Below are 13,163 nucleotides of genomic sequence, written 5' to 3'. Positions count from 1 at the left end.
ACAGTAGCCTAAGCTAATGGCTAAGTCATGGCACACCACAGGTAATGATTTCAAACCTTTGCAGCCTCACAATTCATTTTATCAAGTCAAGAAAATAATGTGTAAATTACGCTTAAAGCCACTAGTTTCTTTAAAGCATCTTTTTGGCTCAAAGTTCTTCCCCTTAATCAACTTAGTCCATAAATCTCATATTTTCCTTTCAAATTTAATTCCAAACTTTAATAGTTAGCAATTTAATCCTTCGACTTAAATTCGGGGTGTTACAACCTATGCACGAAAATGTGCAAAACACTAGAGAAGATTTTGCTGCCTTGAAAACCAGAGGGTGCAAGTATTTTTCTATTCCGGATTTTCATTCCAGAGCAAATAAAATAGCAAGGTCCAAAAGGCCAGTTGAATTGAGAAGGAAAATAAAAACAGAAGCAGGCAAGACCCTGAAATTTTTACAGTCGATATGCACGCCAGGCTATGCTCTAATGCATTTTTACCTATTAAAACAATTACAAATGTTACAACAAATCAGATGGATATTGATATCTAACCACCTTTCAAATGCACTTGTACTGTTGTTTCTCAGTCATACAGCCCTTCCTGCTCCCACACATCCACGAGGAAATCTATCATTTCCTGTCATTTTTTCAAGAGAAACACAGAATCAGATAAACAAACAATCCAGTGTTCCATGAGCTTCCTGGTGCTGGGACTTACAGGGAGAGGAATAGGCTGAGGGAATGGCTTGTTGCTTCCAAGTAAACTTTCGTAAGTTGCATTCCAACTGCAAAGCCAGAATTGTTTAACATGCACAGACAATGAGTGCTGACAAGATAACGAAAAAGTTCATAAATGATTAAAGGGTCATATACTTGTATAGAGGAAGTTGTTTTCCCTGAGTCGACAATATGCCATTTCAAAGTTTAGTACCTAAAATACAGATTCCATAATGACAAGCATCTGGATTTTGCTAAAATCAGAATGCTTGAAAATACAAACATTAACCTTTTTATTCTTCATTATAATATCCAAATATCACACAAAGCACAGCAATGAATGCAAGGAAAGTAGATATCAACAAATGCAGAGAACGGAGATGTGACATAATGGAGTGGTTGAAAGAACGAACGAACGAACAAACAAGTCTTGTATGTGGTAACTATAGAAGGGGGCCTCACTTTACTGAGCTTAAAGAAGAAATGGTTCTAAATAAAGCACAGTGGTTGATGTCATGCAGCTAAGGGCACCCACATGGGTAAGGTTGTCATTATTTTAGTACTTAAACAATTGTATATGATTTGGTAGCACAACATATCCTTTCAAGGTCAAAGGCTGGTAAAACGTGGAACAATTAAATCTGCTCCCTTGTCCAGAAGCTTAGAAGTTGAAAATTTAATTTTGTAGAAATAGCTATCTCTTCTTCTTTGCCTTGAGCCTCTGTATAGCCTCGATGAAAGAAATGAACAATCATGATAAAATGAATGTCACAGCATAATTTAGTTAAGAGGAAATTGTTTCGGATATAGTAATTCCAGAAAAAATACGGTTGTAGATGCCTTCTAAACTTTAAACAATACAGAGAAGAAAATAAACAAATCCGAGCACACATCAGTTTGCAAGTGGAGGAGAGTTCTTAGGAAGAACGATACTTGAAACCAAGACATAATAAAAACACTAAATCAATATTTTCTGACAATAACTCACTTTAGTTTAGGTTCTCGAACCTCTCGCTTCCGATTTTCAGACTTCCTGTTTCCCACCCAGCGCTGCCGAATTTGATTCCAGAGAAGAAGGCCTGCAACTAAGTGCATCTCAATTAGATGGTTCATAGACAGCCTTATCTTATTTTAGCACTGAAATAGATCCAAAAATGACTATCCAGGCAGGAAGATAAGGAAGTTCATAGAACTGTCACATACAAATGTTAATCCAAACAAAGTAACAAAAGAACTAAGAACTTGCCATGATTCACAAATTCACGGGGGGCATTAGCAGCTGCAACACTGCCATGCAGATCAAGTGTCTGGTTGCTTGTGCTGATCGATGAGATGCTTCCCTGTGATTGCACTGCACTGTTATCCATATCGCAAGTGCTAGTGGTCCAGAAATTTTCTGATATGCTGGCTTTCTTGCCTGTCTGACCTTGAATTTTTAGTCGTTTTGTTGACTCATTCACCAAGGGATTCAAAGTCGGCCTTTCATAGCATCCTAGACAACCACTGCTCTATTACAAATCACACAATCATACCAGCTGCCAAAAACTCTAGCTGAGGCTACTAACCCGATAATAAGTTTATCAGGAAGATATCAAATTATAATTTCATAGATACCAAGGCCACATAAAGCATTCTTGACATTTTATTTATCAAGTATAACAAACAGCAGCAGAACCATATTTGCAACAAAAAGCATACATCAAGATACAGTACTGATACACCTAATAGGTTCATCTATTAGCAAGACAAGGGGATTAGGAATCAAATCCTCCAAAGTTTCAACCTGTTAGAACTAAGCTAACTGGTATAAAATCTTACAACTTACAAGAAGGGCCCCCCCAAAAGAAGTAAAATTCCCTTCAACGACATGTGCAGGCAATTTCATTTGAAAAACTCAAACAATGAAATATATGATTGAAACCATACATTGACCTTGCATGGGGTATTCGAATTTGAAACTGAAGCAATCATTGGGTATTCGAAGTCCTAATGTAGATATATCAATCTCAACAAAAAATCATTGGTCGCCACTTAATAAAAGAAATGTTATCTGCTACACCAAACCACTAAACAACATCCGAAAATTATCCATTTTCTAATCTAACATTAATAGCAAGCGATAAAAGTATCCTATATGCCTAAACCAGTAACTTATAATCATACGATTGTTTGGAAGGGGAGAAAACTTTCCTTTTATAGATCTTTTCTTTTTCTTTATCAAACACAGCCATAGTAAGTGCAAAGACACCAGATGCAAAAGAAAGTAACAATCAACATGATAAATCTTACACAGTCATATCATTAAAGAACCATGCTGAACATGTCAATCACTAAAGAATAAAAGGGTGCATGATGAAAACAGATAATCACATACATAGTGTATTTTTTTTTGCCCCTTTCCCCTCTATTAAACCGCAAACAAAGAGGAATCCAAATACAAACATATCCAACCAAAAATAATATCAATCTTGTCAATAAAAACCCATAAATTAGCAAAACCATAAGACCCCAAAAAAACTTACCCCATATATACAAAACCAATACCAATAGAAGCAAAAACAGATCTGCAAATAAATGGGAACCTGATTTCCTGAAATGAAACATCAAGACAAACCGTTGAGGAAACACAAAAAAGTACGAAATTTACAGGAGTGAAACAAAAATCCACTATCGACATAGCAACTAAAAAAATATATTAAAGAAAACAAATTTACCTGGTGGTTCGTTGGTCTAATTTGGTTGATTATGGCTTTTAGGTGAGAGATTTTCGCCTTTAGGAGTCGAAAAGAAAGAGAAAAAGCTACAGATTATTATTATTATTATTTATTTGGAACAGAGAAAAGTAGTGTAGATTAGAGAGATTAGTTTAAGCTACCTGAGTTGTTCCGTTTAACCTCTTCTACTTGTTAATCCATAGCCAAACTCTTCATTTTGTTATGTAGACTTCTAACCGTTACAGAATGTACTTCTCTGCTCTATTTAATATTACAGGGATCAAAATGTATTTTTATTATTACTATACAAGTACTTCCACTAATTTAAACCCATCCGTGTCTCCTCCATCCGAAATCCGACCTGACCAGTATAATATATACAATCCACTAGATTCGATTTTTTGAAATAAAATTCGAACTCGACCTGACCCAACCTGAAATAATAAAAAAATATTATTTTTATTCAAGAAAAATAGTGATTTAATTGAAAAAAATAATATATAGAGGGGTATTATTGTAATTATTCCTAAATATATACGGTAAAATTATATTTCCCGGGTCGGTTCGGGTCGTGTATTTTTCAACCTAAACCCAAATCTGACCCAACCCGAACATCACCTTTAAAAACCCGACCCGAACCTAATTTTTTTTAAAAAAAACTGACCTATCGGGTCGAGTCTCATGCTCATCCCTAATTGTTTAGGTTAACTGTTCAAATAGGGTATAATCTATTAGAGATTGTTCACATAAGGGTTTAATATTTCAAAATAGTCAAATAAGAGTCCAAACTTTTAAAACATTCTCAAATAAGGGTTTATAGTTTATACTCGTAATCCTAAATTCATCTTCAAATTTTTTATTTGTCCTGAATATTTCAACGTAATATTTATTTAGAATTTTCTTAGTTTACTAACAACACTTACTCCACAAACGTAATTGTTACAACATAGATATTTTATAGATAACAACATTCATTTTTATCACTGAGGTCACTTAATAAATTTTTAATGTCGAATTTCAAATTAGGGTGGATTATACTTATGATCACTTAATTATTTCCTTTTTTCATTCTGACCATCGATCTTCTAATTATGTCAATCAAACCACTCAACTATTAAGTGTTGCTAATAAAGCCGCTTGCCTTTAGCATTTAACGGTAGAGGTGACATGACTGTTAAAGAAGTTAGTATAATTATATATTTGGTCATCAATATTTATATATTATATCAATTTAAAATTAGGACTAAAGTGACAGAATATATAAACATTAAGGATCGAATATATCATTATAGCTATTTTTAAACAGTCACGTTATCATCTCTGTGAAATGTTAAAAGCAAATGGTTTGACGAGTGACACCTAATAATTAAATTGTCTGATTCAAAAAATTTAAAAATTGATGGTTAAAATAAAAATAGGTAATAATTAAATAGTCATATATATAGTTTACCCTCGTCATTATAATATTTGGTTCTCCCAGGAAACTGCTTGTTAGGTCTAGCAAAGTAGAAAATGAATTGGAACATAATTTTTTATTTTTTTTTTGGTAACAAGGAAACCACTAGGGAGCTAGTGGATTAGCCAATATTAAAGTATGCACGATCCAGGTCGAGCAACCTCTCAACAACAGCTGGAGGTTCCTGAAAAATCCAAAGACCCAGCTGGCCATCTTTTCCAACGTGAGCAAGGGCATCAGCAAGTGTGTTGGCTGATCGATCAATGTGGTTGAAGCTAACTCTCCATTGTTGGTTCAGGCATCTTTTGATTCGTCGAATGGTGGCGTCATCGTTAACCCGCTCGGCACTCGGCAGAGTTGAGACATCGCACCACCTTGCTGTTATCAACCCCTATTACAACATTACGGTGGCCATGGTTCCATGCGATAGTGAATCCATCCAACACCGCCCATAGTTCAGCTTGGAAGGTAGAACAACGGCCGATGTATATGTTTTAAACCGCAAAACTTTCGAGATAATTTTCTGGGAAAAATTAATTCACGAGATAAAGCACTCCCAAGATTAATTGCTTAAATAAGGTGAAATCCACAGTGTTGGCCGTAGGTCGCCATGCCTTCCGGGCAACCTACTAGGTCGCCATGTCTTCCCGGCAAGCTACAAGAGATTGCATGTGCCATGCACGTCCCAACACGCTGGGCATCTGAGGCCATCCGAGAGCATCCGAGGCCATCCGACCGAGGCCATTCGAACGGGCTATGCGAGGGCATCCGAGGGCAACCGAGCGAGCTATGCGAGGGAATCCGAGGGAAGCCGAGCGAGGGTAAGTCGCCCGGAGTGCATGGCGACCTACAAGGTCGCCTGGAGGACATGGCGACCTATGTGTTGGGACGTGCATTAGCTCATGAATTAATTTCTTTCAGAACATTATCTCGAAAGTTTTGCCGTTTTAAACTGCACAATTTTTTTACTATATCAATTTCGTTCAAGTCCATCCGGACTTAAAGGCCCATATTATATTGCATATTATTGGCCTCTTCAAATTAACACAAGAATATTAATTATTTATATATATATTTTGCATAAATATTACCATTTAAGATAATCATACCATGGAGTTTTTATATAAAAAATAGAATGCATAATAGCCACCGACCTGCAATATAATATTAGGGGAAAAGTAGATGATTGCTAACACTGATTATTTATGGTTTGTTATCAATTTAATGTTAATGCTTTTACATGAAGTATTGTCGGTCTATATTTAGTAAAAAAAATTGTAATATTATTTCAACGCCTTTTACGAAATGTTATTTCATATTCAGTAAAAAATAATTCAATAAATATTAAATATATCCTAAAATAATATAAATTATTTTTACATAAATTATAATATTTAGACAACTTATAACCTCGTTTCAATATAAAATTTAATCTAATTTAATAGAAACTCTTATAACTAATAAAAAAATTGGAATACATGGAAAAAAGCAAAAGGAGAAGTCAAAGCTGGAGTTGGTCAAATTAGGTAGGCAATGTTTGATCTGTATTTTGAGGACAATCCTATCCTGTTGTCTGAATAATTGATAGCCAATAAAAAATGAGAAAATAATCTCAGTAATCAAAAATCTCATATAATATATGATTTTAATTAATTTTTTCGTGATTTGCCAAAATGACCAACAAAATCGCAATGCGATCGCTAATTCGCAAAGCGATCTCCATTATCGTAAATCAGTTTTCAGATTCGCAACGTGATTATGACTATCGCAATGCGATTTTCCAATTTCGCGTTGCATTTTTCACAATTCACAATGCGAATAAGTAAATCACAATGCGAATTTGGAAAATCGCAATGCGATACTGATTATCGCAATGCAATTTTCCTAATTCGCATTGTGATTTACGTATTTGCGTTGCGATTTTCATAATTCGCAATGTGAATACGTAAATCGCAATGTGAATCTGACTATCGCAATGCGATTTACATAGCGTCATTCGTATTAACGCGTATTTTTTTTCAAATTCCAAACACGAATTTTTTCTTAATATATCGGAAACTGAACCGTCCACAGTAATCGCAACTCATAACCTCAAACCTAAAATCACAACACTCAGTCCCATCTCCACCTCTCACTCTCTACGGCGAAATCCGTCCCCATCTCCGAAGATTTCCGTCCCCATCGCCGGCGAAATCCCTCACAACCATTCACGGTAAGAAATCCCTCACAATCATTCAGAAATGGAAAATCAACCTCCGAGGGTTAGTTTTTTTAATTATTTTTATTTTGAAAATTTTGCATTATTTTAGGTTTTTCATATTGAAATTGATGATAAGTTTACTGGTAATTTTAATAATAGATTAACCATTTCACTTAGATTTCTTATTAAATTCATTCGATTGCTGTCAATACTGTTAAACTGTTTAGTATTTAACCCTGTGAAGTTAGTATTTGTCTTTGTTTTGTCTTTTGGTTGAAGTAATGCAGAAGAAGAATAGTTTCGAGAATGAAAATCGCAACGCGGAAATGACTATCGCAACGCGAAACCAAAATCGCATTGCGATTTTCATTTCTCGTTGCGATTTTCATTTCGTGTTGCGATTCTCTCGTTGCAATAGTCATTTCTGCGTTGCGATTTTCATTATCTCGTTGCGATTTTCATTTCAACCAAAAGACAAAACAGTGTTGCAAATTTTAGTTTCAAGAATAAACTACTATTTATGTTTATTGTTTTTGGTATATCTTCACAGTGTAGTTTTTGGTATATCTAACTTGGTATGTTTATTGTTTTTGTAGAAATTTTTTTCGGCTTCATTGACATTAAGGAATAAAGTTAGCCTAGCCACTACAAAACCTTCGAAGCTTTCACCTGCACAAAGAAAATTGTTTGAGGAAACCTGCTTCGGGCCATGGCTGAGAGTACAGCATCCGGGTGGAGATGCTAATTTGACCCATTTGTGGCTTCAGACCATGACTAGCGATCTACCCGACAGTATACAACGTGGTGAGGAAGAGATATGGTTTCATTTTCCACCGGCATATACTTGTTTTGGGCGGAAGGAGTTATGCTTAATAACTGGTCTACGATTCGGACATGATGATGTAGGCCGATACACTCGTCATATCACCCGCCCATCATGGTTATCCAGGGTTTTTCCTGATGAGTCAATAGAGAAGCCGAACTTACACGTCGACGACCTGAAGAAATTGTTTAATAAGAAAGATGGTTTTACTCGGATGAATGACGTTGATGTTGTCCGAGTATGCCTTCTACTACTTTTGTATGCCGGCTTTTTAGGCAGAGAGGCCAGACAACCTATTCCTCAGGAGCTAATATTATTGGTAGAGGACCTAAATGCATAGAATCTGCTTCCGTGGGGTTCGTATATATGGAAAGCTACCTGGACTAAGTTGTCGTCTGCCTTTGATGACCGCAAAAGTTTGTGGGGCGATGGGTCGAAATACACTTTGTCAGGCTTTGTTTGGGCCTTTAAGGTAAGAATTTCTATATAATGTTTTCAAAATTATAATTAATTACAGTTACTAATGTTTGTTATTATATTGTTTGTAGATTTGGATATTCGAGGCTTTCCCCAGCATGCAGATATATGCATTAAAAACCTCAAATGATATTCCTAGGGCTATTTCCTGGAAGAGGAAACGTCTGTTGGATTGGGAAGACTTAATATCATATGCGACAATAAATAATGTAAGTTAACACAAATTCTATCATATATAAACAAGTTATTAATAGTAGACGTTTAACTTTGTTTGAGTTTTTATATTTTTAGGAGGCCAACACTCCATTAATGAGACTGACACCCACGGAGGCTGAGTTTGCCACTGATTGGTGGCAAGCTAGTCAGCGTTTTCTTGATGGCACGAATGATGAGCAGCCTCCACTTCCTCCACTTCGAGAGCCATCACCTCACCCAGAGCCATCACCTGATCGACCCGACTATACACCTCTACAACGAGAGTCATCACCTATGCCGTCACATCATCGATCCTCTTCTCTATCATCACCTCATGATAGGCGACCGACAAAGATGTCACGACTTCTATCTCCCTATTCTCCACCTCCCGGGGATGAGTCAAGGGAGTTACGTGATGAGGTCAATACTGTAACATCCTAAGTAACGGGTTAGTGACTAAATTGTAAGAATTCAGAATTTGGTGATTAAAGTAGAATAGTTATATAGTTTAAAAATAATTGTTAGTAAATATGAAATGAATTTAAGGACAAAATGGTCATTTGCAAGGAAAAATAATAATTAAAATTTTTTTTATGGGGTTATATTATAACCACATGATGTTTCTAGATTCCTCTCATCTCTTCTTCCTTCTTTCTTATCTTCTTCACTCTTCTCTTCTTCCAAACGTGAAGACCCAAGTTTAAGGTAAGAATCTGAACCTTGGTAGTTTCTTTGATGTTTAGCTTGGAAATTGAAGTTTGGATGTTATATAAGCTAAAGGAAAGCTTATATGACATTAAGACAACAAGATAAATGTTTTAGAGATAGATTTGGAAAATGAGTTTTTATATGAAATTTTGATATGGATGAGTTTTTGAAGTTTGAATAAGATTTTTGACTTGTCAATAAGCTAACTAAGAAGTATGAGGTGTTAGAATTCAAATTAGAATATGTTGGAATTTGGGTTAGATTCTTAAACTCTACATGAAGAATTAGATTTCTAAGTTTTAGAAGTATTTAATGGATAATAATTAGTTTAAGTAAGAGTATGCAAGTTAGGAAATAAGAAAGGGGATGATATATGAAGTATTAAGCTGAAAAGAGTGGATTTTCGGGCATAAAAGATGATTCTGGGCAGAGTGCATCGATGCATATTCATAGTGCATCGATGCATAAAGTTTAAAACCCAGAAATTATTTGAAGGTGTATCGATGCATTGGTAATGCATCGATGCACTCTTTTAAAATAGAAACATCGAATGCAATTAGTGCATCGATGCATAAGTCATGCATCGATGCATCCCAGTAATAATACAACATCGAATGCATTTTATGCACCGATGCATCAGTAGTGCATCGATGCATACCTTCATTAAAGGATGAAATTGGCTTTTCTATGAGTCTAAGGAATGATAGTTTAGAATATATTAATTAGTATACTGATAAGTATCATTGAATTATTATGTAGATATTGAGCCTACACGAGTTCGGGAACAATCTACAAGTAGGATCGATCGAGGAAAAGGTAAAGAAATATAGGTGAGTGCATATGCATAGCATTATTATAGAAATATACTCAATTCTAGACTTGTGATAAGTCTAGATTTTATATCTTGGTACATGAGCATATTCTGTATTATGAGACATGACATGAATTCATATAAAATGCATTATATGACATGAATATGCGGGAAAAGTTATGAGCTATGTGAAAAGGTAAGAATTTACATGTTTACGCGATATAGACTACGTGAAATATAAAAGCCCATGTTATGTAGATGAGAACTATAGGTATAGTTGGCATGCCAAGGGTAGAGGGTCTACGCGGTCTTTCGGGACAATATTCTACGCGGTCCTTCGGGATATATATATATTCTTTGGAACATGTGTGAAGTCTGGTGAGACACATATGTGATCCCTAGCATATATATATGATTCTTAAGGAATTCTATGTGGTCCTTATGGACATTATTATATGGCACTACGGTGTAATTCTACGCGGCACTTCGGTGCATTTATACGAGCTGTGGTGACAGCATAGTGCACAACCTCACATTACTCAGATACCTTAGGTTCTCAATATAATATCATGGGCTAATAAACTCATTAATACAAATTCATGAATGTTAAAGTAATATGCTTACAGGTAAGGATAATGGTGATGTAAACTACCTTGATTAAGTATAAGCTTTCATCTCATTTCATATCATTATGACATTTTCATTACATTGCCTGGTTATTATTATTATATTGCCTCACTAAGTCGATGACTTAGCGTGTGAGTGTTTCACACGTAGGATCCGAGAAAGTAGACGAGACAGGTGAAGCAGCTTGACAGCATTACTCCTGCAACCACCAGATCAGAAGCAACTTAATCAGTAGGTCATTTTGTTATGTAAATGGCAGTTGGCATGTAATTAAAGGGTTAAGTTGTGTATGCTCTGAATATTTTGGTAAACTTATATTACAATATGTATATTATCGTATTTTCTTAATATAAGTTCAAATATTTTGCTATTATTGGCTAAGAGTTGTGTTTTAAAAGTCAATGTAATATCTCTAACTCATATCCGGGTCGGGTACGGGTTGGGGGTGTTACATTTAATGGTATCAGAGCTATGGTTTAGCCGATTCTAGGCATAAACCAGAGTCTATAGAGTCTTTAAATGGAATACATGCCAACAAATAGTGAGAACTTCTGATCTGGTATAGTATGAGTATGTTGTCTTGCTAATAGAACAATGTGTTTATTCTTATTAGATGTCCGGACATAATAGCTCCCGAAGTGAAGCGGGAGAAGATAGGCATGCTGAAAGCAGTAATTCACCTGCCCTGGCCAGGCAAGGTGAAGAACAGGCATCTCAAGGGGTGCCTGTGCAAGATCAAGATACGTTCTTCAGAACTTTAGACGCTATTCTGACGCGTCTTCAACCTTCTGCTCCACTAACTCAAAGAATAAATGTAGCAAAAGAGTTGAGAGGTTTAGGAGCTCCCGAATTTAAGGGAGAAGTTGAGGAAGGTCCAGTGTCAGCGGATCTTTGGTTGAATGATTTGAAAATCATGTTAGATGGTCTCCACTGTTCCGAAGTGGAGAAATTAGATGGAGCTGTATCTTTATTGAGGGGTCAGGTGAGGATATGGTGGACGAACGTCACCATGAGGATGTCAACCGACCAGTTGACTTGGTCTTTGTTTTTAGAAGAATTTAAAAACAAGTATATTGGAGATCAGTTTATCCGACAAATGAAGCAGGAGTTTATGAATTTGAAGCAGATGAGCCGCTCTGTATATGAGTATGAATGTGAGTTTAATAAGCTGAGCAGGTTTGCAGCTGAGCTTGTGCCTACGGAAAAAGATGCTTGCGAATGGTTCGTGGAGGGCTTGCGCCCTAGACTTAAAGAATTGTTGATAGTGTTGAATTTGTCCTCGTTCCAAGAGGTGATCAATCGCGCCAAGGCTCTTGAAAGAGCTCAGAATGAGAGATTCGGGGATTTTAGAGTTCAAACATCAAAGAGAACGGGTGCTTCTTCTAGCTCAGTACCATCAAAAAGGGGAAGAGACTCGGGATTTCGATCACAAGCTAGATCAGAATCAGTTGCATCGTCTGCTAGGGGAGTAAGTCAGGCAAGACCTAGACAGATGTAGTCAGTGGAATCTGGTGCTGGGAGATCTACTCCGAGTCAAGTGAGACAATGCCAACACTGTGGGAAAAACCATTATGGGGCTTGTCGGATGGCTGCTGGGACTTGTTTTCGATGCGGGGATGCCGGACATTTTATCCGGGATTGTCCATTGATTGTGGGTGAGCCTGCACCATCTGAAAAAGTTGGTTCTTCCTCACAAAGAGGACGAGGAAGAGGTAGAGGAAGGAATCCGTCTGAATTCTCTGCTCAACCTGAAGTTCGATCCACTGCTCGGGTATACAATTTAAAGACAAGTGATGACTGTGATGATCCTGATGTCATTGCAGGTACTTTTCAATTGTATGATAAATTAGTATTGGTGCTGATTGATCCGGGTTCTAATTATTCTTATATTACAAGTAAGTTAGTAAAGGAGTTGAGGATTCCCTTAGAAGCTACGAGTAATGAGATTATAGTAACAACTCCGTTAGGCCATAGTGCCCGGGTGAATAAAGTCTGTAAGGGGTGTCCCATAAAGGTTCAGGGAATTGAATTCCCTGCTAATCTGATGGAATTACCCTTTGACGAGTTTGAAGTGATTCTGGGAATGGATTGGTTGTTCCGTTATTATGGAGATGTTAATTGCAGATTGAAAAATGTAACCCTGAAAAGTCCAGGAGGAACAGAGATAAGTGTGAGTAGTGAAAAGTTTAATCCCTTGGCAAATGTAATGTCAGTAATGTCAGCTAAGAAGCTATTGCTACAGGGATGTCAAGGATTTCTTGCAAATGTAATAGATTTAAGAGCTATAGAGAAAGGGCTAAAGGAGATTCCAATTGTTCAAGAATTCCCTGAAGTTATCCCGGCTGAGTTACCAGGATTACCTCCGGATAGAGAGGTAGAATTTCAAATTGAAGTAATGCCAGGAACCGCTCCTATTGCAATGGCACCTTATCGGATGGCTCCGAA

At 36.5% G+C, this 13,163-nt stretch overlaps 1 protein-coding gene across 1 annotated transcript; it reads right to left on the bottom strand.

The window, feature by feature from the left end:
- Positions 1 to 305: 305 nt before the first annotated feature.
- On the bottom strand, positions 306 to 3,598 carry LOC120159387. The gene is made up of 7 exons (XM_039169980.1): positions 3,583 to 3,598; positions 3,422 to 3,478; positions 3,230 to 3,297; positions 1,954 to 2,210; positions 1,696 to 1,786; positions 709 to 775; positions 306 to 627 (listed from the first exon to the last, which is right to left on the bottom strand). Exons 3-7 carry the CDS (start codon positions 3,232 to 3,234, stop codon positions 574 to 576), a joined length of 474 nt encoding a protein of 157 aa, XP_039025911.1. The 5' UTR covers positions 3,235 to 3,297; positions 3,422 to 3,478; positions 3,583 to 3,598; the 3' UTR covers positions 306 to 573.
- Positions 3,599 to 13,163: the final 9,565 nt, after the last annotated feature.

This window comes from Hibiscus syriacus, unplaced genomic scaffold (genome assembly GCF_006381635.1).
Source record: "Hibiscus syriacus cultivar Baekdansim isolate YM2019G1 unplaced genomic scaffold, ASM638163v2 tig00111366_pilon, whole genome shotgun sequence".
NCBI classification, from domain to species: domain Eukaryota; kingdom Viridiplantae; phylum Streptophyta; class Magnoliopsida; order Malvales; family Malvaceae; genus Hibiscus; species Hibiscus syriacus.
Note: the sequence above shows the minus strand (reverse complement) of the source record. Positions and strands in the feature narration are given on the sequence as shown.